The sequence below is a fragment of the Amphiura filiformis genome, chromosome 18, assembly GCF_039555335.1.
Source record: "Amphiura filiformis chromosome 18, Afil_fr2py, whole genome shotgun sequence".
In the NCBI taxonomy this organism is placed as follows: Eukaryota; Metazoa; Echinodermata; class Ophiuroidea; order Amphilepidida; family Amphiuridae; genus Amphiura; species Amphiura filiformis.
Genome location: NC_092645.1, coordinates 31,944,405 through 31,971,405, shown reverse-complemented (window position 1 = coordinate 31,971,405; position 27,001 = coordinate 31,944,405). Strand labels below are relative to the sequence as shown.

The 27,001-nt window shown below is 39.1% G+C and overlaps 1 protein-coding gene across 1 annotated transcript; it reads left to right on the top strand.

Moving 5' to 3' along the window:
- The first annotated feature begins 58 nt into the window (after positions 1–58).
- On the top strand, positions 59–25,780 carry LOC140139096 (ribonucleases P/MRP protein subunit POP1-like). Its single transcript, XM_072160877.1, has 10 exons — positions 59–154; positions 6,529–6,688; positions 7,573–7,766; positions 8,585–8,814; positions 9,164–9,279; positions 9,829–10,065; positions 12,624–12,796; positions 15,411–15,588; positions 17,011–18,431; positions 24,730–25,780. Exons 2-10 carry the CDS (start codon positions 6,565–6,567, stop codon positions 25,429–25,431), a joined length of 3,375 nt encoding a protein of 1,124 aa, XP_072016978.1. The 5' UTR covers positions 59–154; positions 6,529–6,564; the 3' UTR covers positions 25,432–25,780.
- Positions 25,781–27,001: the final 1,221 nt, after the last annotated feature.

The following is a 27,001-nucleotide window of genomic DNA, read 5'->3' as shown; positions in this document are numbered from 1 at the left end:
TAGCTCGTCTCCCTGTGTTCTGATTGGCCGAGGCGCTGTTTTTTGTTGATCTAATAGCGCGTATGCCAACATGTCTGCCACTACAGTGTGGCTTTCGGCGTGCACTTTGGTGAAATAATTTTAAGGTTTATTGTCACATTATACAGTATTACAGGTATTGCTTGTAGTTTTAGGTTTTCGGTGTATTTCGTGAACGCTTCATTTGGACTTTTAGGTTCAAACCCGTCAATGTAATCTCGAAATATGAAATCTCATATCGTCTTCCGCATGAACATGCATGCATGATGAACGTACATCATGACATGCGTGCGTGCATTGGCTTGCCTGCATACACCAGACAGGGTCTAATTCTGCATAAAACCGGGCAAAGTTATTTCTATAGATCTGCTGCGCATTCAAATTGCATTGTATTGCATCGTAATTTCATTTGTGTCTATGCTAATTATGTTTACACAACATGAACTCAAGCAAATTTGCCGATAATAGGTGATCAAAAGCGATCGGAATGTTACAAAAGTACAGATCGCATTCAGCTTACTTCATATGAGATGATCTTTGGAAAAATACGGCATAATTTGTCTTGGTGTTTGCGGAATGCCATGCAGTAAAATATTAAATATATTGCGGCAATTCATGATTGACAACTAACAATCGGTGTGTCCTTCGTATCCTCCACTGTCAATTTCTTATCCACTCACTAATCCTCACAAAACAAAAGCTTTGTGTTGATTACGTAATGTGTGGAGGCAAATTGCAATAAGTACAATGAAATAATGAGTAGGGCGGGCTCCGAGGCGGGTTTCTTCTTCATCTTACGTAACAGTATTGTTCTCCAAAAAAACCCGGAAGCTTGTCGTTGCAGCAAGATAATGTAAGATAGTAAAATAATGTAAACCTGTATTTTAGCTAGAGTATCTCGAGCTAGCATACACTGCAGTGAATTTGTATTGCGCGATGATTGATTCGATGTGAATTGATGATTGCACTGAGTCTGCAGGCAGTATCTCATGTCATCACAGCCCAGGCATAATTTATTAAATCCACAATTAACAAGTATACTAAAATATCATACTGCAGTGATGTGCTTCCATTTCACTTTCAGATTTCTTTAATGACAATACAATGTCAATTGTCATGTTTGTTTTAATGTCAAATGAAGTTGGCGAAATGTGGACAACTTGTCTACCCTACCGACGACAACCGAAACTGTTCTAATAATAATTGGGCCTCTGGGATAGTCGCAACGCAAACTTTAAGTTACCGGGCATTTGCTCTACATGTATTTAAGTTTGCACTGACTGCCATCTCAGTTTGTAGGTATGCTAGGTGAATTCAAATTTGCCATCAAACAGCATCATTTTATATATCAAATTAAAGCCCTTGAGTAAACAAAGCCAAAACTGAAAACCCTTTTTTCATAGCACTTTCCGTAGCAAAGTTACATCTTGTCAAAGATTGACTTTCATCAAAAAGATTCAGCTAGCAAAATTCCCCAAAACGGCAGTTCGGGGGTGTTTCTAGATCTTAGTCTCATTATGATAGCAGCTGTTTTAATGGGACTGCTATCAAAATCCTCTAAAATTCCATGTGCGAGAGACTTATCACCATAAAAAATCATATATTTGGGTCAAGTGAAGTATAGAAAACATTTATGTAGGTTTCCTTCTTCGGCCAGTTGTTTTAAATTTCTATGTAAATTTGCATTGACATTTTCGGTGAATTTGGCTGACTAGCAAATGTGTTAACTAAGGTTTGCCTGGGATACCTACAGTTTGGGTGACGTGCACAGATTTGGATGATGTACTAACATGAGGGCGAGGTGGTCTAAGGCGCTGGACCATTGGCATTAGGGAGCTCTAATAAAGCGAGGGGTCCGTGGTTCGAAACCCCATCCTGCCCGATCCTTGTTGCTCACTCTAAATAGTTCCAATAAGCCCTTTCGCAATTTCAGATCATGGTGCATCATGGGTAGGCCTAATATTTGCCGATAGAATTGGAGATAAAAACGATGAGGCTACTGTACACTTCCAATGCGGTGAACTGTGCCGTTTGCATAAAAACATCTTGTACTGGGATTTTGCCAATTATTTTGTCTTTATTTCTTCATGATATCAATATATTTAATCAAATACAATGTATCATGAAGAAATAAAGACAAAATAATCGGCATAATTCCAGTACAAGATGTTTTTATGCAAACGGCACAGTTCACTGCATTGGAAATGCACTGCAGCCTCCTCGTGTTTATCTCTCGTTGAAATACTGTGTGACGATGTCTGAGCATGCGCAGTTGCAATTTTCCCAAATTACGAAAGGGCTTATAGGTCGGCAATATCATAATCATAGTCTCTTCAGTCTAGTAGAATATAATTGTGATATTTCTCCTCGCTCCCATCCACCGTGTAGAATGTGCAGGTGTACACGGTGGGTGCCCGGCGTCTTGTGGTTCGAATGGTCACGTAAAATGGCGGTTCCGTGTGTCAGACGAGTCAAACCTGAGCATGTAAAAAGTTGCAGGCCTTATCGAAATGAGTAGGGGGATCATCCCCGGGCTTATTACCTGCACCCTCCCTAGGTCCCAGGGCAGTAGTACCGGTAGTTGTATAGGCCCTACAGTGATTGTAGTAGATTATAGTTGTGTCAGTGTACATGTAATGTTGTGAAATGGTGATATAGATAGTACACTGCTTTCTCAGTGGTGCGCCTGAAAATAGGCGGGAATTCCCAAATACAATACAATACATGGCAATGAATTTTTATTTATTATGGATAAATATATGGAGTATTAAATCGAGTTTCAAGAAGCTGTATTATTATTATGACAAACATGCCACTATTTAGGCTACAGGAGCCTTGTATTTTTAGTACAAACTCTAATGGAAATCATGCAATTGTGTTGCACTATCATCAATCATGACTATACACTTTATCCCATACCATTGTTAAAGGCTTAATGTACGATTTCCTTTCAATTTTAAATTTGTCATTATATACTCAAAATGCTGAAATAATACTAGTAATAATTATCGGGAATGGTTTCTGTCCATTTTGAGCTGAAATAACGAGGTAAAGTGAAAGAAACACTGCTTGTTATTTTGATCGCTTAACACGCAGTTCTATGGGAGGACATAAAGTCATAATTCTTTGAATTATGACTTTATGTCGAACTTTGCTCTGTTTACCTACAAACACAACAAATTTGGCTGATTCCATTCAGGTGCAAGTTGTGAGTGTGTGACATGTGTAAACATTACAAATATGCCAAAAAATCAGGTTTGAAAAAAATTAACCAACTTCATAAAGATCGTACATTATGACTTTAATCAATCAGCTGCTCTCCCCACCCCACCCACCCAACTTATTTCAACTTTTATGTTGCAAACTTGGTAGCAGTAGATTACTCGAGAACTCATGTAGCTTCGAATTTGCACACAATAGTTACGCATTCGATGCTAGAGTGCGTTTCTATGGTTTTTTGGTCGGGCAGCGGTGCAATTTTTTGCACCGGAGGTTTATATATTCTGTAAAATGTTGAAATTTGGATGAAAGTTATTTTGATGAGTCAACTGTATCTTTTGAGCAAGATTTGCCTAATTTGGACAGTTTAATATTTTGCTGTTCAGAAAGTGTCATTTTCTAGCAACATTTTTGATGCAATCGCCTGTCGTGATCGGCTGTGTTTACTTCTGAACTTCCATTGCTTTTACACGGTGTCATGCTTCAGTGAATCCGACTCGATTTTGAATGCAATGGTCTCAAGCCTAGAATGTGAAGCTATCGGTGAGCAAATTCTTGGCTAGACTTCTTGAGCAAGCAGTAGACTGAGTATTTACATGATTTAGGCACTTCACACTTGATATCGAGTTCAGCGTCCTTTTTTTCAGCTCATGACATAGTCCTAATGAGACAACTATTTCATTTATTAAACTATTTTCAAGGTTTCATTATACCGGTAGGCGGTCGTTAACCAATGCTTATGCACTTTTGTTCAAGGGCTTCTAAAGGCAGCCAGCCGTGTAGGGAGTGTTTTACCAGAGAAGATGTAATAAAGAGGAGGGTCAACGGAATTATATCCTTGAGATAATCCCGTAGGTAATCCTGTCGCATCTATTCATAGTCCTTTATTCTCAAGTAGTTAGACATCCACTTGAAATATCCTATGATGTTATGTGTGTGACCGCCCATGGTCGACCAATTTTCACTTCAGAATTGAAAATATTTCCAATGTTTCTATAGAGAATTTGTTAAAAAGTATGAAACGCGTGTGTTAAGGACCTGCTGCTTGGATGGGATACCACATGTTGATAATACAAGAAAGAAATCGAGTGCTGTAAAATTTTCCCCCAAATCCATGGTTTTTGTAAATATATAAATTTCTAAAGAAGAAATTTTTAGGATTTTTTAGAGAGGTGATGATTGTTGATCATTTCTATTTTATTGTTTTATGTATTTTCCTGTCATTTCCTGCCAACCTAATAAAGATATTCTGATAATTGATAACATTCTTTATCATAAATAATAGAGTCTGAAAGTGGCAACAAGTAGCAAAAAGTACAATTTGGAACTTCAGTCATATTTTATCTGAAATCTGACAAGATGACAGGGTCTACATGCATGGTGTGTAGGCCTATGGCATGATGAGTGGATGACATGCACACACTGACCTATCCCTAAAAGCAGTTAGCTGCAACTTGTGTATCACACCCATCCCGGGTTCAAACCCTATTGTGGTATTTTATTGTAAGGCCACATAAAAAAATAAATTTGTTTCAAGGTCCACCTGGTTTTTGAAAAGTGAGGCGGGTTTTTCTTTTTTTTTCCTTCAAGTTGAACTATGTCTTTTCGGATGATAACCAATTTTGGGCACCTGGCTGCACGCCAATAATTAGGCTACTAGCCCATGAAAAAAACGAGTACATCAATCATTTAGTCAAAAAAGAAATAGGTAGATCGAACATGTTTTACACATTGCATTGCACAGACTATAAAAAAGCTACCTATCACTCTACACACCCCTTTAAAAGGTTTTTTATGAACAAACTACGAACACAACACATAGCTGCCGAGTTCTGTCCCCAAAAGAATAGGCCGGCGGCCTTTCCGCTTCTTTTGCTCAATACATTTATCGGTAGGTCTATACTACAAAATATTAATACTGCAAATCAATGATACATACTAAATACATTTTAAATTTTCAGCCTGAACCAGTCATCACTTAGTGCTAAATGTTTAATTCTATGCATGCGGACTGCACGGCACTTTGATTTATGTTTGTTTTCGTATTTTTCAGTATTTTATCGTACTTTTGGAAAAAAATAAAAAATAAAAATAAATCCATGCGGGCCCAAAACCCAGGCGAGCGGTGGATGCGAAACGAATAATTAATTTTATGTGGCCTAAAGCAGCTAAATAGGGTGATTCATCATTTACTTTGAGTGAGCGGTCTCACACATGAGGATAGCTTGATCAACCTCCTCTTTATGACATCTTCTCTGGTTTTACACACCAAAATTGTAAAAATATACACCCAGTTTTTGCCCACATGGCCTATACTTTGTACACAAATCTTAAATTTACACACCCAGTTTTTTAAATTTACACAACCAAACCTTCAAATCCTGCCTAAGACCCTGCTTTTGGGTATCGCCCAGTCCCAATATAATATCACGAATGCACATAGACGTAAACCTTTATAAAAGTATAATTAGGGAGTGTTCATTTACTTCGGTGGGGGCTTGGCATTGCGGAGGGGGTGTCAAGGGGGCCAAAAAGTTTGACTCCTTGGAAATGGAACGTACCGGTACCATGACGGTCTTTAATTTCAAACTCGTTTGGACTTGGGATCTGGATGGCTCAGCCTGTTATGATACTTTGAAGTTTGCACAAGGGCACTTTTCATCAAAACATTGGATTTGCTGATTTTGTGCACCATCAAGATCCCAACTTTTTTTCTTGGCTTTTGTAATGTGACCATTTGGTACGTCAAAAAAATGCAAAAAGCAGGTTGGGATGATGATATGGCGCACATAAGGCTCAGAGATGCTGAAATTTCCAGGGCTTCAACAACTACTTGTCTTGAGTCACTGAAATTCCAGTGTAGTAACTGGATTCCTTGCCCCTATAATATAAACTTTTGTTACCAGTGTTTTATTAGTTTTTGAGAAAAATGCAAAAATAGTCACAAATTTACCACAGGGGTGTAGTACCCTGTGAAAATGTACCATACATAAAAGGGAGACTGGCTCTTAACATTGATATTGCTAGAGTTCAACAGAAGCAAAAGTACGGTAATTAAAACATCTAGGGAAATACGCTATTTTTGAGAGCAAAATGCGTGTGCCAGTTTTTGAAAATGCACAATTTGCGCATTTTCTTACCAAAAAGTCCAAAGCAATATTTAAAAAAAAATTACTGTTTTTCTTCTATATTTTCTTGCAAATTTTTGCAACATTTTTTTTAACATGGATTGCGTTGCTGATCATTATGTGGATTCTTTGATTTTAGTGAAATTTTTGTATTATATTACAGTTTTGAGAGTGGAATGTGACTGTCAGATAAATCAGCATGGCTAAGAGTAACACTTGGACCAAGGAAGCTAATCGGGGACGGGGAGGCTCAGGAAACATGCAGCAATCCAAAGGTGAAGTGACAAAGAGGAAAGATGATGTCATGAGTATTGAAGCTAGAGGTAAGAAGATGCAGGCCTACACTTAAATCCCATTGTTTTGATTCCTGTTTTCATCACTTGTGTTTGTACTGTTTTCCTGACAATTCTATGAGCTCTGGGATTGGTAATGTTTGGCCATCAATCGAGCTTTGTCTGTTTTTGTGCCTATTGTTGTTTGGTTTATCATGTCTGCTTAGGTGCATAGAGATGTTCATAAAGTTCCAGCACACTTAGATTATCGTGCGATTCACTAACACAAGCATTGAAAGTGAAGAGGTCAGCACTAGAGTTGGGTGACTATCACTTTTTCCTAGTCGACTACTCTGCAGCAAATAGTCACGACTACGACTACATGTATAATAGTCGCGACTATCTGTGGTCAAAATTGGACCAGACAATTGGGTCTAAGATTAGTGCAAAATAACTGCAACAGGGGTGTGAGAGTTACTATTTCAGCTGATTTCCTTGTTTTTTGTTGCCAAAATATTCGCTTTTTCTTGTATTATCAGCCCATATTTGGCATTTTAACCCTGATTTTACGCTGTTTTTCAGCGTTTTTAGTGATTTTCCTCATTTTTTGTTTGTGGCCTCTCACACCCCTGCAACAAGTCAACAACACCAATTTTAATGATGATTTATGTACTTTATGATTACTTCTTGATAGTGTTATTGGTAAGACAATGACTAATGTTTTTTTTAACACATTTTTCGCAGTTTATGTGTTAGTTGGTTGGGCGGATATGTGGCGCTTTGAACATGTTTTTAACATAAAAATATAGTTGCGTTTGTCGACTTTTGGTTTTCAATAGTCGTAGTCGCGACTAACAACTTATTCGCGACTTAGTCGCCCAAGCCTAGGCAGCACTCTTACTTACCACAGTATTTATTTTGAATCCATCTCACAGCCATTAATGTTGGGGAATTTGCCAAGGCCAGGTCAGCAGAGATCAACACATTGATGAAGAAAGTAAATGTCTTTAAAGGTGGTACCGGTAGGAGGAGGTCACATCAGCAACTCCCCCGTCACATGAGACGCAGGGCCAGTAGCCATAATGTCAAGAGATTACCTAGAAGACTTAGAGACCAGTTTGCTCAAGAGGTAGGTAAATCGAGGGTTGAGAACCAGAAATCGTTAACTCACAATGACCTGCTCTCTCTAAATGAGCATAAAGTTGGCGAAATAACTTTTTGAGATATTCCAGATTTGAAATCCATATTTTATACCCTTTAAAATCATACCAAACATATTAGGATGGCTCCTTGCTTTGATCTTCAAAAAGATTCAAAGATTTTGATTCCCACTGTTCTCATCACAATATGTGCTTGCCATCTTCCTGGGCCATCTCCTCCCAGTCATGGGCATAATCAGGGAGAAGTATGGGATGGGCAGACCACACCCTCTCAAAATATATGGGGTTAAAATCAGGAGGAAAATAATGAAAATCAATATTAAATCAACTCTCTTTTGCTCTTGGGCAGTTCCCTGCTGACCGAGACAAAGTTCTACCAACATCAGTCTTTGCCCCCCCCACATGTCCATGTCTAGTCACCTGTTTTCACAATGTAACAAGGTTTTGTTTAATCCCATGGGCACTACAGCCTCTTTTCTTACAGCGCTTCTGATTGGTGTATAATATGGTTTAATCGTCCGAGTAACCAATAAAAATAAAGCTTTGATATCGCTCAGCAATTTAAAGCTTAATTCCCTTCTGTCAATTCTTTACCACATCTCTGATTGGCTCAATGCATGAAATAGCCCTTATTGTAACCAATCAAAATAATTCTTAGAAGCCGATAATTTGGCGGGTAGTGCCATGGGGTTAAAGTACAAAAAAAGTAAGACAGACTGTTATTTTCCATTCAAGTTTTCATTCTTGCATCAAGAATGTTTAATTTTCTTCAAACATCTAATTTCAGAAAGACAAAGTGGAAGCTCCTCAAAAAGATGAAGCCAAAGCAAGGCCAAAGCGATCAAGACGTCACCGTCGTCGTCATAGCAACTTGAGACAAGAATTTGAGCGAAGACAGCGCCAACATGCGTGGCTGGAAACCCATTTGTGGCATGCGAAGAGATTCAAGATGGCTGACTTGTGGGGCATGCGCATCCCAGTGCAACCGTCTGACAAGAGCGCCCGAGCTACGTACAGGTATAAACTTCAAGCCGAGGGGCTCAACTTTAGAAGTGACGGTGTGTGCCTGTCATTACTCTCCTTTTGTTGAAGTCGATATATTCAATAACCCCCTAACCAATAAAACCACCTGTTTTTATGTTCTACCCAATAACCTCTGATTGAAATGTCATAACATAATGTAGAAACTTTCAAATTCTCTTATTTCAGCAAATTTGTATGGACAATAATAGGATTTGGCTCAATTTTTAACTAATTTGCAAATGCTGGCATACTAGAAAAAGAAGAAACCCAATGTGTAGAATCAAAGGTCCACATAATACACTTTTTCTCATCACATGCACGTTTGTTTGTTTATTCCATGCAGGGCTGTAGCTAAGCATTGTTTAATACAAGACATTTCGTACCATGGTGTAATTGAAGTAAAGGGTCCACAGGACAGTGTACTAGAGGCTCTGTCTCATCTTACAAGCCAGCAAACTGGTAAGCAATCTTCATGAGTTTATTTGTCATTCATATATGCCGTGCCTCCCTAATAGGCTCTTCCTGTTGAAATCCTTACACCCCCTGTTAGGGCGGAGGTGGGAAACACATGCATATAAAGCACCTCCGATCTATCGACTCTGAGGACCGTTAAGGTGATAGATCAAATGTAGAAAGGGGTTAGTTGTGTGGTTGGGGCACAGGTACATGTAAATAAATTCCATTTGGGCATAGTTTTGGCCTGGTTTTGAAGAATATTTTAGCCCAAAATCAAGGTGAAGTTTGGTGTTTATTGTGTCCATTTGCAACTTTACACTATTTTATCCCAACATCAAGGAGCTTACTGGTCAAAAAAGAATATTCACAAAGCAATTCTGGTCAAATTTTGCCTGGTAGATTGCCTGGTAGATGCAGCTGGCCAGTTTTGGGCACTCTGCCCCACTTCCTGATATGCTACTCAAGTCTGATTGTATTCAAATGAAAATTAATCCATTAATGCATCCTAAACCAATTTTTCTTTGTTTTGTCATTTGTAATTCTGTATAATAGGTTTGACATTTGGTTCAAAGGTGTACATATCAGGCTCGCATCACGGAGAACTTACACTATACCGTAAAGACAAGTACCCCCACTCTGCTCTATGTCCTGTCGATTTCCTATGGAGGGCGCTGCCCAGCGAGGAGCAGGAGAAACAGGAGAGCAGGGTAGAGAGACAACTGTGGATCTGGGTGCACCCGGCTTGTTGTGACACAGTTCTGACGGAAATAACAGATGTGTGTCGGCAAGGTAAACAGAGGCCAAAGGTCATTAATGCTGAATACTAGAAACACCAGGGGCCACCAACAGAAATTTGTTGAATAGACCTTTTTCGGTAAATCCCATAAGTCTTTGCGGGTAGACCTGTGATGTCGTCACGTCAATGTGCACATTGTTACTGCACACTTCATGTCTTTGAAATGCGCAGTAGCGATGTTCACAGCATGACATCAAATGACAGCATCTCGGGTCTACTAGCCAAGGCTTATGGGATTTACCGAAAAGGTAAAATACCGGGCTAGTCTCCTCCGCAGCCAGTTTGGTTACACTCCCTCCACACAAACAGTCTGCCAATGGCCACTTATAACGCCGTTTCTGGTTGGCTACACGTATGTACACATAGAGCTGTACATACAGGAACTTGATTGACCTCAGTCAGCTAGCGAGATGGCGGGTCAAAATTGCTCATGAATAATGAAGTAGCCGTCTAGCCGATCGACCAATTGAAAGCTTTGTTTGACGTCAAGCTGGATGACGTCGTCAGAAAACCGTTAGCCAATCAAAAAGAACTCTTTCGTTATCATTGGCAGACTGTTTGTGTGGAGGGAGCGTAACCAAACTGGCTGCCGTGGAGACTAATACCGGGCCACCAAAGAAGTGTACAAGAACTCCTTCTTCCCCAAGACAATAGCTGAATGGAACAAAATGCCAGCTTTTGTGATTAACTCTAAGACAGTGGAAGCCTTCAAAGTCAACGCAACAAAGCATTTCTCAAACCACTAAATCTTCATGCGAGTCACCAGGTCATTTCAGTTGGTGTGATATGTGCATAGTGCACTTTAGTTACTGACTTAATCAAAAGAAGGAGAATGCCAGAGGATAATTGTAATAGAGTTAGCAAGTAAGAAAAGAGCCCCGAGTTCATGCAGTTTTGCTCCGTACAAGTTGGTTCAACTCTGTTTGTTTTTGAATACCACCAATGCATATACATGTATGTGATGCGATCAAGCTTATGAGTCCCGGTGGCTATCAAAATCAAATTTCGGTTTTCAATTTCATCACATGAGCCATTCTCAGAGCTTGATTTTGCTGAAAACCCAATCATAATTAGACTTGCGGTTTCAGAGATATGGTCATTTTAATGTTGCTCAGAACAGTAAAATAAAGGGCCCTTAATATTAAGGGCCCAAACCTATTTACCAATGTGCAGGCTTCCCCAGCCAAGCTGCAACCATAATGCTTAAGCTCAAATGAGGGATTCCCCAGCCAAGCTGGGGAAAGTTGCACACAGGTATTAAGATATGGGCCTAAAGGGGTATCTTGTGATTTTAGCATCTCATTTGTGACCGTACAGCACGAATGAGCCGTAAATTCCCTAAATTGTATTCAGAGTTACAGTGTAAAATATGTATGAAGGTCGTTTTCATCGGTAACTCAAGCTGGCCCGACATCTATCTCATTTTGATAGTCAAACACCAATCAATAATCCTATTCTTGAAGTGGATAATAAGCTTCTACCTTAGATGACTGTAGAATGTTTAATAGCTTTGGGTCTTTGTTTGCTTTGGCTAAACCCTGTTCAAGTGGTGGATTACCAGGCATTTTGTATAATGTATAACCAACAATTAACAATGAGAGAACTTTCTTAAACCTCGTTGACTTGGGGATGATTTGAAATGATCGCCAATTATGACTGTTTGATATTTATTGCTAGCAATGTGGAAAAAGAGACACACGTAGAAACAAAAAAAGCTACCATTTTGTTGAAAGAGCAAAGTTTAACAAACCATAAGGGCTCATATTGAAATTCCCTTACACAGGAAGGTGTGCGCCATCCTGCAGCTTTCCTGTGCTCGCCTTCTTTTGTTAAAATCCTGTGTGATTATAACACTGCAATTAGCCACTTAAATTAGCAGCGTGTTTCCTGGGTTGTGCGATGAGCCGATTAGTTCAATTAGTTCAACAATCAATAAAATTGCCAGTCTTTGATAAACTTTTATTATAATCCTTGTCACCAGACCACTTCAAAAGGCAGGGTGTATCACTGATGCATATAATCCATCCGTTTTATGACCGGAGCTTTCCTGAGGCGCTCGCTTAGCGAGGGGAATCCTGCATTCTTTCTGTGTGAAAACGTGGTAGGGTATTTCAATATGAGCCCCGCTTCTGGATATCGTTTGAAGTCAAATGATATACCATTTTAAAGCTTATGATGAATATTTTCTAAACACGAAATAAAACAAAATTGCCCGGGTAGGTATTTACGTATCATTCGCTGTGTACGGTCACATTTTATAGTATACTTATGGTTCAACAGATGTCCATGAAAAATACTTGTTTCCCAAATTTCTGTTAATTTGGAAATTGAATTTGTAACTAGCTCATAATTTTACATATTCTAGTGCCCCATAGCACTGTAATGTAAATTTGACAGCCTGAAAAATCTACAAGAAAGCTTATACACAGACATTATGTAGTCATAGGTTTCTAATGGTATAATAATCTCCACTTTTTGGAGCGAGTTTGGGGATGGTTACTGTTAATACTTTGATGACTACCAAATATTTTCCCCATCTTTGCATACCCAGACACAGGTATAAGAGTCCATGGGCTCAAGGATGAACTGGTTAGATTTCGTCTGAGAGGACCATTGTCTCATCCCATCCTCCTTGATGCCTTGCAAGCAGCTGATGTTGTCTCCATGCCAACTGACTCATCCTCATCCACATCAGATGAGACATGGTGGGAAAAATTCTACTCTGTAAGTATAGAGGCCGTCAGCCTTTTCCACGGGATCCGCCATCTTGTGGGTACTGCCATTCTGCATTTCATGCGTTGGACATTCCGCCCCCGATTACGCGGAAATTGCAGCGTATGATGCACCTCTTCAGTCAAGCGTCAACGCGGTGGATCTTAGCAACAAGGCACTCCGTACCCACAAGATGGTAGTGTTGATGTCACAATGACTACCTCTATTGGAATGCTCATCAATATCTTCATATTGGTCGGCAATATGACTGCCTATACAGAATACACATGCGTCCATGGACGCACCTGTCCTGATACCCCCTTGCCACTATACAGTAAGCCAAAAAATTAAGGTACCAATTATATTCACCCCCTGTACATCCTAAACACAGACAGATATGTCATAATTGGAACCAGCAGCCAATAGCTGCATCTTTAGCTCGAATTTAAGACCTCATTTGTTGAGATTGTTCTAGAAATAAAACCACAACGATCCAAATACCCAAGAAAGATGCCAATTTAAAAGTTGCAGTTTGCTCCATTGCAAGCCCTATTGATTTGTACACAAAGCATTCACGAAGAAGAGAACTAACGTGGTGCTTCCATTGATTAGCACGTTAAAACGAGCGCCGTGCATTCATTGATTAGAACACAAAAGTGCAACTTTTGATTTTGTTTCTTCCTTTGGTTTTAGATCACTATTTCTTTAATTCTCAACCAATTTCAACAAATTAAGTCTTAAATCAGAGCTAAAGAGTACAGGAATTGGCTGCTTTTTTAAATTTTAACATACTTGTCTTTATTCAGGATATGCAGGGGTGAACACAACTGGTACCATAATTTTTTGGCTTACTGTAGTGGCCCCTCCCCCGGGCTTGTCAGTGTCTCCTATTCTCTGTCCCTTTTTGAAGTTGGTCCTGGTTAGATGTTTTAGTAACCGTTTATCTTAATTATCCATAATACAAGTCATTATAATGTTTCCAAAGAACCAGGGTCCTTTCATTTTTTTCTACCCTAATGCTAGACCAGTCCAAGCTAAATTTTATGCCTGAATATCTGATAGTAAGGAATTCTGGGTTCGATCCCTGGAGGAGGTCCCTGCTGCTATAATTGCCTCTTGCTGGTTGCATTCCTTACAGTTCAGAGTTGAGACATACAGGGTGGCTTTAGTCTAGAGGCCCATGTGAATTTTCTCTTCATGAAAATGCAATAGGGTGTTCAAAATAGGTGACAAAATAGAGTCAACTTAATTTCTTTGTCACAAACTGAGTAAAATTCAAAAGATTCAAAATTCATCAGACAAAAAAAATTCTTGGGTGATTCAGCATTTGATTCCTTGTTAGAGGTTCCTCACCAACCAACCCCCTTTGGGCCTGAGTTAACATCTTTGTGAGAGGGGGTGTGGGTGTGGGGTATGTGGGTGTTTTTCTCTGTAGCCTTTCTATTTATGTGTTGTTGACTTTTTCAACAAATTTAAAGGGAGGGAGTAGATGGCATGTATTGGCATACATAACACAGTGGCACATGCACCATATTGACTTGGTGGACCAAACTGACTTTCCATAATTTTCAGCAAAGATGTATCAAATGATATGGTATCTCAAATTACAAATGTTTGTGAATCGAGCACTAAGCTTGTGTGTTTGGCTCCATTTTAATGGGTTGTAGGCCAGTGATGTGCCTACTAAAATCAAGTTAACTCAGTATATTATAGTATACCAGATATACTATTATGACACGATTGATTCAACAGACCAAAGTCAGCAATAATGTAATTGGGATATAGGCTAAAATAAATAGCTGACCAGTCACTTTTAATGTGGCAAATTTCATATTTTTGAAGACATATATTTCTCTCAAAATATTGTTGACTGTCATACCATTATCGCGATCGCGATAAGACCAAAGAAAAAAAGGTTTGTCTCAAAGTTTGTGCACGCATTTGTAAAATCGCGAGATTTGAAAAAAAAAAGAAATGCAGAATTTTTCAAAAATAGAATAATTTTTAAGTTTTTCCGGAAAAATTAAGCGAAAATCAGATTTTTTTCTCAAAATACCATTAAAAAAGTTGGGAATGAAAAAAAAAAATTACATTTTGCATTTGTTTTCGAACCACTTGTGAGCTTTGAGACAAACCTTTTTTTCTTTGGCCTAATGAAAACTTAAAGCCATATTATAACATTTGCTGATTTTCAAATTCTTTTTTTAACACGATTATATTGTACTTTATTAAACCAATATACCTTGCAAAATCAAGACTCTAGGTGCTGTAGTTTTGTCAAAATCCGAGATTTTGAATAAAACGCTGTGATGTTCATAACACGCAGTACGTACACGGCGTGCGGGATGCTGATATACACAACAAAGGGTCGTACCATAACATGACCGAAGGAGTGGTACGTATTGGCGACATGTGTGCTGGTAGTAAATTCCAATTTTCTTTGCTTTGCCGTAAGGGGATATATCTGACAGTAAAAGCTAACATTTTATGGCAAAGAAATGCTAATCTATTTTGTTTGAAAATGTTATAATATGGCTTTAATGCAATAAACAATAATATATTATCATGAAATGCCTATATAACAAGTCCACTTGCTTGCTAAAAACTAGGTTTTTTATACCCACAGAAAGCAGAAAATACTGAGTCCCACAAGGAGCAGCAATCCACATGGCAGAAGCTACAAGCTGTGCAGTCTAGTTCAGAGCTCAATCCACGCTGCGTGATGGCCCTAACAGTCCGAGATCCAAGGATCCTGATACCGCAGAAGAGAACCAAGGTTATGGTTGATCCGGCAAAGGTTAAAGGTGAGGTGTGATCACTCATTGAACTGAAATTCCTATTGTTCAAAATATTATTTCCCTTCGAATTGTGAATGTGTAATTGTTGCATTTCAGCCATAGTACACCCAGTTGCTCTAATCTCAGTCCCAGCCGATTTGTGCTCCTTCGTCACTAAACAAACCATCTGGCGACAACCCCATAGTACGTCTTTTTTGATTGGCTGAACATCAACTCCCAAAATACTGGCGTTAAATTTTGCTGTCAATCAACGCTGGGCGTCAGCGTGTGCAGCAGTTGATGGACAGCTATGCGGCTACATAAATCCACACAATGTACGTGAGTACGCGCTGCAAGTCGCGTACATGAAAGGCGATATCAGACGATTGGGCGCCTCAGTGGTTGCTAAAGCTAGCGTACATGTTTCGTTCACGGTATCTACAAAGTGGAGGGCATAATGATGTTTATAGTGTCACTTACACAAGTCACGTCCTATAGCCAATTGAAAACAGTTTTATTTAGAAAATCATTAACCAATCAGCGATCGTCATTTCGGGGTTGTCGCCAGACGGTTTGTTTAGTGACGGAGGAACACAAACCGGCTGGGACCGAGACAACAGTTGCTCATGAGGTAGCATAAGCCTGTCTATCATAAATATATTTGTGACATGATCTGGTCCATTAGCCTTTTCGAACCATGGCATACACAATAGGAGGGCAGTATTCAGTATGGGTAAAACCCGCCAAATTCAAAAGCCTTTACCCATTTCGTGCAACGCCATCCTATTGTGTCCGCCATACCTCTAAAAGGCTAATGGAGGCCAAAGGTGGTAAATTTGAAATTTGAGAAAAACACAAAAATATGGAGTAAAAACAATAAAATACATCAGAAAATAGGCATTGCAAATTTCATAACTTTAGAACCAAGTATGATTGCGAGACCTTTGGTGTTTTTAGTAGGCCAATATGATAGCATAATGTTTGTATAAGGTAATTACAGTTACTCATTTTTCAAAAATGCCTCCTTTGGCCTCCACGGACAGACCATGTCACATTTATGGTAAGAGCAGTTGGCCAAAAAGGACTAGCTTAATATGACTTTTCTTATATACATTTTAGCCTGAAAATGTTTTATACAGGTGAGCTATCTGAAAGCCACTGTAAAGTAAAAGTAGTAAGCCCACTATATTGAAGTAATGTGTTACCTGCAAAGGTAATTCGATAGAGCTGAAAAGTCTCGTACAAAATAATTTATAAGAGGTCAAAAAAGTACTGTTATTCAAATGCAGTAAATAAAGCAATTTGTTTCTTCCCGACACATAGTGACGTAAGAAAATTGACATTTCGCAAGTCTTTTATGCACTTCCGTTGATATGTTGTGTTCATCTGTATTTGAAGATCTGAATATGAAGCAATTTGAGCATTTTTTCCATTCTTTCTCATCTGTAGTTCCCCCTTCATCAAGTACCAGCAGCAGTGCATTCAACTCTTTGTCACCTCTTTGGGATGCAGATGTATGTGAGGCAGTGAAAACTACACAAGTGGTCCAACACCAACTCAACCAGGAGAGAGCCAAGCTTCTAGTACCAGGCACTGAGCCTAACCTAGGCAGACAGGAATCAAGGATACCTGTGCTACTCCTTCATAATCCTGGGGTCAAAGGTCAAGGCAGCAGGCAAGGCATTATGGGATATGGCACTGGTTGGGATGTCGTTTTACCCGGTGGGTGGGCAATGGGGTTTTGGATCGCTTTGATATATCGAGGAGCACGCGCAGGTGGGGTGAGGGAATCGCGAAGTTGTTCTCTTCAGCAAGGATTGCCACATTTTCCAGAAGATTCCATTGATACGGAAGCTGGGAAGGCGCAAGCTGAAATGCAGCGGAAAGAGATGGAAAGAATCCAAGGGAGAAAGCCTCCTGCGAAGAGACCCAACTATGCAAAATTGGGTATTCCTTCTCCGTTTAATTTGGAATGGGTCAAGTTGGTTGATGATTGGAGGAAAGAAATTGAGAACAAACAAACAAATGAACACTCCAATGCCGATTCATCAGTAGTAGTTGTGAGAGACCATGTGAAGCTGCAGAGTTTGAACGCAGTAATGAATCATGCTGATAGGATGGCAAAGAATGTGAAAGGAAGGAAGGAGCTTATGGAAAGATACAAGGCAGAAGTAGTTGCTGTGAGTGGCAAGGGGAAGTCGCGTAAGAGGTGTGCTTCTGGCTCAGAAATGGAATTGACATCATTGAAGAAGCTCAAAACAGGTGACGCAGAGGATGTTGGAAGTAAAGAGCTGAAACCAGAAACAGATTCTTTGGAACAAGCTGCACCCTCTCGAAGTGACACATCATCTGAAGATACAGACCCATTAGCAAGTGTAGGACTAGCCGATCCCTATATGTATGTATGTGTACAACTGAGCCTTATCAACAAAGGTGCCCCTGGTCCGAACAGTATCATTTGCCTCCCATCTGCAGCTGACTTAACCCAACTAGAAAACAACCCACACTATGGAGGGCCTATGGAACCAGTACACAAAGAATATGTGTTGCCAAGGAAACCAAAGAAAAACAATACCAAAAGTGCTGATGATGAGAAAACTGATGAAACCAAAGGAAAGATCATAACCGATAAGCTAGGGGTGCCGAATTTGGAAGACGTAAATCTAGTCAAGTTCTGTGCACGGAAGGTGATTGGGTATCTCACCAACGGAGTGCATGCATTGAGTACAGGGAAAGGGTATGGTGTAGGGTACTGTTGTGTGTTGGGGTTACGAGAATTGGTTAGAGGGAAGCTTAAGGACAGACCAGCTGTAGTGTTGGTGAGGGACACTAAGTCATTACAGTATAGGTTTGCTAGCATCAATGTTCAGGTCTAATGTGCTATTCTATTTGAAATACATACACTCCCTTTTACACGGGGGTGTGGCAATCCTGTAAACTCCCATAGTTACTGATTGCTAGAAGTTTGACTGATATAGCATATTATTCAACATAGGAATTATTTAACAACATTGAATTATACTTGCAGATTCCTATTGCTGGCACCACAGAGGTATACTGCCGCGTAGCTACTTCATTGGCACTTAGTGGGTACTCTAGAGTAACACATCAGAGCTACTTCATTGGTACCTGTGTGGGTTCTCTTGAGTTACACAAATCAGAATCATAGATACAGTGCCCGTAGTGGCATATCCTGCACTGGCACTGCACTGGTACTCTAGTTAGCCACAAAGTAGCTGAGCTGCAGTGCAGCTATGAGGGTGGCATCAATAGAAATCTGGTACTAGTATAATTGACATCATAGAATATTGAAATTCTTATGTCCACCCCCCCCAACCCCACCCCTAAGTTTTGAAAAGCAGTCAAGGCTTAACTAGCTGTATTGTGCGCATATCTATTTGTGTACAAAAACTGCATAATATTATGCATTATTATCATAATGGAGGCAACTTATATGTGCCTTGGAATTATTTCGCTATGCGGCCTGGTAAACTTTGATTCAAAGTGTCTAAAGCATTTTTCACCCTGATGTGGCACTGCGTCTTTAAGTGTGTGCGTGTGTACGCCAACACTTTGAGCGAACTCTAGCGATTTGATGTCACTGCCACATCAGTCTGGGGAATGCTCATGACTTGAAGGTTTATGCACCAAATTAAGTTTGCACTGTCTGCACTTGACCAAATGCACTATAGCAGAGAGGTGTAGCCAGGACCAGTAGGGGGTAAAGGGGGCAACAAGGCAACTTTCAAATTGTTAAAAATGGGAGAGATGGGGGCAAGAGTTTTCACAATTGAGCCATCCCCCCTTTCCCCCACACCTTGGCTACACCACTGCTATAGCATAATCATCATCCTTCCTCATAATCAGTGATACAGGAAGGTCACATGTGTGGCTTTTAACAAAAGGCGCCACTTTTCCCATAGTATTCCTCGTTCAAACCAATTCAATGCACGACCTCTGAGTTACTTGCATGACTTTGGCAGGCTATTTTGAAACTGTCATGGTTGCACATGCAGGTGGTACTTTTGAAAATCCTAAACAAGGTATAGTAGTCGCTAATAGGATATGAAGCTTAATATAGAACACGGATAACCTCTATTACATTCTACCAATTTTAGACAAAATTGAAACAAATGGTTATCTCAGAAATCTACTCAGTTGGGCTATTCCAGTTGAACATGATGCGCTGCTGAAATAACAAGATACAATATTTAAAATTTGACCGCATTGGTGCAAACATAATTTACTTTAGGCCAAAAAAATTGTCTTAGAGACCCGCATGCATTAGCATGTGAAATTGGATTTGCCGCAAAGCCCTACAGCCTACCCAATCATCTTATTTTCCATTGTCAAAAATATCAACGGGCAGTAAAGCGGCAAAAAAAATAATCAAATAAAAAAAACCAAAACTGCATAGCACATAGCTTTCTGACCAAATATTTCTGAGACAATCATTTTTTTCGTCTAAAATTGGTAGTAATGTAATAGAGGTTATCCGTGTTCTATAGCTGCGTATGGAAGACATAACATGACCTTAATCTACCACACAGGGGGTGTACATTTCAAATGGGGGTCACCAATTTGGGTAACCCCATTTGAAATTCACACTCCTGTGTATGTGAAGATTAAGTCTTCCACAGGGTGTATGGCTTCCATAGAGTACGGGAATGCAGAATGGCGCGTTTGAAACTGACCCTTAAAAATAGAGCATTTGACACAAGAATGCTGATTCTGGAATTAACTTAAAATTTTCTGTCCACATGTGGATATGTGGTTAATATTTAGGCCTATATTAATTTTATGAATTATCAGCATGTGGTAATATATTTATTTTATTTCAGAATTAATTAAAATATGTTCTAAATGCCCAAGTGTTCCTTTTCATGTTATGAAAATGTAACAGAAAAAAATAAACATTTTGTTAAATTGATTGAACACTAGTGTTAAGTTTAATTGTTCTCAATTTGTGTGAGTCTTACAATTAATGGGCTATTCCAATTAAAATCCCCCTCCCCATGGAAGACATGACCTGAAACTTCAACACAGGGAGTGTGAATTTCAAATGGGGTTACATGAATGGGTGACTCAATTTAAAATCTACACCCCCTGTGTGGGAGATTAAGGTCATGTCTGCCATACAGTAGCGTAGCCAGCGGTGGGGGCGTAGAGTGCCCCCCTGACAATAAATGAAAGAGAAAATCAGGAGGGCAAAGGAAAAGAAAAAGGGCACTGAGGCACTGAGCCCTTTTCTACCCAAATTCAGCCCGATCGTGGGCCAAAATAGTGTAAAATACAAAATTTTTGCGTGCTATATGTGCACATTGTAAAATTAAAGCCCTTTCCATCCTGATAATAGGCGAAAATAGTGTAAAATCGTCCCAATAAAGCCTTTTTGGAAGCTCAAAGACGTACAGTATGTATTGTATGATGCAACTGTAATTTTTTCGTCTGTGCCCCCAAAATTTTATTTTGCCCCATCTGACCAAAAAAGCTGGCTACGCCCTGCTTCCATAACGGGTTTTGGATTACAAGTGGAATAGTAGAATACAAGCTTGTGTTACTCTTTCAATGCATTTTGTGTGTCTCATCATGAAGCCATTGGAATTCACCTCATCTTCAATTCTAAGCTATTAGCAATGAGGCGCCGCCCAGCGGATTTGCGATGTAATCGTGATGTATCATGGGAAAAGGTCGACATCCAAGTCCATAATCTGAATATTACCATGCTATTACATAGGAACACGTAACAATATTTTTAGTTTGTCAATATAGCGGTATTACATAAATCGATAGAGAAAAATTAATTGTGCACATTTCAAATCACATTATTAAGTATTATTGAGTATCGATTCGCGTGTAACACCTTTATTTTGACAAACTAAAAATATTGTCACATGTTCCTATGTAATAGCATGGTAATATTCGTATTGCGCGGACTTGGATGTCGACCTTTTCCCATGATACATCACAATTACATCGCAAACCGCTGGCGGCGCCCCTATTGCGAATAGCGAGAATTTGTTGCACTCCAGGTCCAATACCACTAATTAGATTTTTCGAAAAATTGCTGATTTCTGGCAAAATTTTCTCATAGTTAAAACTCTCTCAGTTAAATGCCAACAATACCAGATAGTAGAGGAAAAACCTATTATCTGGTGACCAAATCTTTTTTTTTATACCAAATATGAAAACAAAAAATACAACCCTATTTTTTCAGATTTTAGGGTGAGTAAAAAGGCAATACAAATCTTTTTTTTAGTCCTAATGAGAGAAAATATACGATTTCAAAGCATCAAAACCCAATTTTTTTTGCTATAAAACTTTGGTTAATTTCAGTGATTTTGAAGCAGCCTTTTCAGATTGCCAGCAAGCAAACAACTCTTTGTCATATTTTCATGCATTGCCCAGACCTATTGGTGGTATAAGCTGCCCTCCTATGGCAAAAGGGCATAATTAACACTTTTGTCAAAATTGAGTTAAGACCACTGGTAGGTCCAGGAACCTAATATCTACACACAGAATATCCAAAATGCCCCAATTTTAATTCCAAAACCAGCAGTTTAACCCTTCCGAAATTGGTTTACATGTACAAGTCTATGGGAGCAATCAACAGTTTTTGTCAATTATCTCGAAAAGATCAATATGTTAGTTATGCCCTTTAATAACCCCAGCAGTGATGCATTCAATTAACTTGGTTTATTTGAAAACATGATTATGTTTTGAAAATGTCAAGAAATAAAGTTATCACTAAACCTAACAGGTTTTAAATTTGAATACATCACTTTTCGGCTAGACTATGCCATCATGAGTCGAATTTTGAGAAATTTAGATGTAGGCATTCTAAATGATTTGTGTCCGCCTTACTTTAAACAATAATAATTGTGTTTTTTAATATTTTTTGAAAGAGGGCTCCTTCATGCCTACCAGTGATTTTCTAGCAGTCTGTTTTATTTTTGGAGAATTGCTCACGTTACTCACTTGGGTATCAAGCTAACAGAGGGCGTACGGTGACTGAATAGATCAGGAAAATCTATCAATTGTGCACACAATCGGAGTTTTAAATGCAAAGGTAATTATGAGTATGCACAATGGCAAGTGGACTATGGAGAAGTCTACTTTTCAGCCGAATTGAGCTTTTTGCCTAAATCATGTCTCTATTAGTATGTGCACCTTCAGTAATGTGTTATTGACCAATTTTAAGGAGATTTTGGTGTGAGTTAGACAATTTTTTGCTGTGACAAATAGTGAATTTGGCATTATAAACTCAGAATATTTGTCTAACTCTGCTGTTAGTCTGAAAATTTGCTCTGCTTTTTGCCATGGTCACTGCAAGTCACACGCATCAGTTAAGTCACCAATCCTTTCTGATTAATCATTTTAATTTGTCTCATCATTTGTTTTGTCCAAAGATAAGTGAATGACTATGTCTATATACATGCTTGAACCACATTTTGTACTTTAGGCGACGAAAAAAAGGAAACCCTGTTCTACGGACCTGACCGATCCAGATTTTGAACAAATTGGGAAAAAAAATTTCCTGTACAAATGAATGACGACCCAAATTTCGGAAATTTCAGGAACAATTTTGTATTTTCTCTAATTGCAAATTATTTACAGATTTTGGTGATTTTGGGGTGATTTAAAAAAAAAAAAGAAGCCCTACCGACCGACCCTACTTGAAAGGTCCGTCCGCCCGTAGAACAACAGTGTATCATCAGTAAATAGCATCTAATTCTATTAGTGCTATCATCAGTAGGTGGCATCTAATTCTAACAGTGCTATCATCAGTAGGTAGCATCTGATTCTAACAGTGCTATCATCAGTAGATAGCATCTGATTCTAACAGTGCTATCATCAGTAGATAGCATCTGATTCTAACAATGCTATCATCAGTAGATAGCATCTGATTCTAACAGTGCTATCATCAGTAGATAGTATCTGATTCTAACAGTGTTATCATCAGTAGATAGCATCTGATTCTAACAGTGCTATCATCAGTAGATAGCATCTGATTCTAACAGTGCTATCATCAGTAGGTAGCATCTGATTCTAACAGTGATATCATCAGTAGATAGCATCTGATTCTATCAGTGCTATCATCAGTAGATAGCATCTGATTCTAACAGTGCTATCATCAGTAGATAACATCTGATTCTAACAATGCTATCATCAGTAGATAGCATCTGATTCTATCAGTGCTATCATCAGTAGATAGCATCTGATTCTAACAGTGCTATCATCAGTAGATAGCATCTGATTCTACAGTGCTATCATCAGTAGATAGCATCTGATTCTATCAGGGCTATCATCAGTAGATAGCATCTGATTCTATCAGTGCTATCATCAGTAGATAGCATCTGATTCTAACAATGCTATCATCAGTAGATAGCATCTGATTCTATCAGGGCTATTATCAGTAGATAGCATCTGATTCTAACAATGCTATCATCAGTAGATAGCATCTGATTCTAACAATGCTATCATCAGTAGATAACATCTGATTCTAACAGGGCTATCATCAGTAGATAGCATCTGATTCTAACAATGCTATCATCAGTAGATAGCATCTGATTCTAACAATGCTGTCATCAGTAGATAGCATCTGATTCTAACAATGTTATCATCAGTAGATAGCATCTGATTCTAACAATGCTATCATCAGTAGATAACATCTAGTTCTAACAATGCTATCATCAGTAGATAGCATCTGATTCTAACAGTGCTATCATCAGTAGATCACGGTTGTTTGATGATAAAGAATTGGCTTCATTATTAACTAAATGCAAACTGTAGATGGCGCTATTTACCCTAAATCATATTTCTTCATTTGCAAGGGGTAGGTGATTAATACTGCCATTAAAACATCTGGAATAGGTGAAACAAGCAACAAGGAAATTTTATAAACATATTTTATCAAACAATAAAAGGAATTATTTGTATTAATTAATTTCCAGTAACTAAATAGCGCCACCAATATTGTCATTAATAGATACATTTTATATCCGAAAAAGCTATAAAAATGCTATAAAAGTGAATAATTTTGTAAAAGAGGGGAAATTAAAAGTTCAGAATGACTCAAAAGCATCTGTATACATTAGCATGATATCACATTTAGCTGTTTAAGCCTAAAATTTGGTTGTACATGATGTTTTGTTTAAATGTTGCGAGTTTGTTGCGAGTGGCAAGGGGAAGTCCCGTAAGAGGTGTGCTTCTGGCTCAGAAATGGAATTAACACCCTGGAAGAAGCTCAAAACAGATGATGCAGAGGATGTTGGAAGTAAAGAGCTGAAACCAGAAACAGATTCTTTGGAACAAGCAGCACCCTCTCGAAGTGACACATCATCTGAAGATACAGACCCATTAGCAAGTGTAGGACTAGCCGATCCCTATATGTATGTATGTGTACAACTGAGCCTTATCAACAAAGGTGCCCCTGGTCCGAACAGTGTCATTTGCCTCCCATCTGCAGTTGACTTAACCCAACTAGAAAACAACCCACACTATGGAGGGCCAATGGAACCAGTACACAAAGAGTATGTGTTGCCAAGGAAACCAAAGAAAAACAATACCAAAAGTGCTGATGATGAGAAAACCGATGAAACCAAAGGAAAGGTCACAACAGATAAGATAGGAGTGCTGAATTTGGAAGACATAAATCTAGTCAAGTTCTGTGCACGTAAGGTGATTGGGTATCTCACCAACGGAGTGCATGCATTGAGTACGGGGAAAGGGTATGGTGTAGGGTACTGTTGTGTGTTGGGGTTACGAGAATTGGTTAGAGGGAAGCTTAAGGACAGACCAGCTGTAGTGTTGGTGAGGGACACTAAGTCTTTACAGTATAGGTTTGCTAGCATCAATGTTCAGGTCTAATGTGCTATTCTATTTGAAATCCATATACTCCCTTTTACACGGGGGTGTGACAACTGTAAATTCCCATAGTTACTGATATAGCATATTATTCAACATAGGAATTATTTAACAACATTGAATTATACTTGCAGATTCCTATTGCTGGCACCACAGAGGTATACTGCCGCGTAGCTACTTCATTGGCACTTAGTGGGTACTCTAGAGTAACACATCAGAGCTACTTCATTGGTACCTGTGTGGGTTCTCTTGAGTTACACACATCAGAATCATAGATACAGTGCCCGTAGTGGCATATCCTGCACTGGCACTGCACTGGTACTCTAGTTAGCCACAAAGTAGCTGAGCTGCAGTGCAGCTCCCGGGGTGCAGCTATGAGGGTGGCATCAATAGAAATCTGGTACTAGTATAATTGACATCATAGAATATTGAAATTCTTAAGTCCACCCCCCCCCCCCAACCCCACCCCTAAGTTTTGAAAAGCAGTCAAGGCTTAACTAGCTGTATTGTGCGCATATCTATTTGTGTACAAAAACTGCATAATATTATGCATTATTATCATAATGGAGGCAACTTATATGTGCCTTGGAATTATTTCGCTATGCGGCCTGGTAAACTTTGATTCAAAGTGTCTAAAGCATTTTCCACCCTGATGTGGCACTGCGTCTTTAAGTGTGTGCGTGTGTACGCCAACACTTTGAGCGAACTCTAGCGATTTGATGTCACTGCCACATCAGTCTGGGGAATGCTCATGACTTGAAGGTTTATGCACCAAATTAAGTTTGCACTGTCTGCACTTGACCAAATGCACTATAGCAGAGAGGTGTAGCCAGGACCAGTAGGGGGTAAAGGGGGCAACAAGGCAACTTTCAAATTGTTAAAAATGGGGAGAGATGGGGGCAAGACTTCTCACAATTGAGCCATCCCCCCTTTCCCCACGCTTTGGCTACACCACTGCTATAGCACAATCATCATAGTAGTTTCCTTCCTCATAATCAATGTTACAGAAAGGTCACATGTGTGACTTTTAACAAAAGGCGCCACGGTTCCCATAGTATTCCTCGTTCAAACCAATTCAATGCACGACCTCTGAGTTACCATGACTTTGGCAGGCTATCTTGAAACAGTCATGGTTGCACATGCAGGTGGTACTTTTGAAAATCCTAAACAAGGTATAGTAGTCGCTAATAGGATATGAAGCTTAATATAGAACACGGATAACCTCTAACATTCTACCAATTTTAGACAAAATTGAAACAAATGAATAAGGCAAAAATTAAATGATTGTCTCAGAAATCTACTCAGTTGGGCCATTCCAGTTGAACATGATGCACTGCTGAAATAACAAGATACAATATACTTTTAAAATTTGACCTCATTGGTGCAAACATAATTTACTTTAGGCCAAAAAAATTGTCTTAGAGACCCGCATGCATTAGCATGTGAAATTGGATTTGCCGCAAAGCCCTACAGCCTACCCAATCATCTTTTTTTCCATTGTCAAAAATATCAACGGGCAGTAAAGCGGCAAAAAAAATAATCAAATTAAAAAAACCAAAACTGCATAGCACAT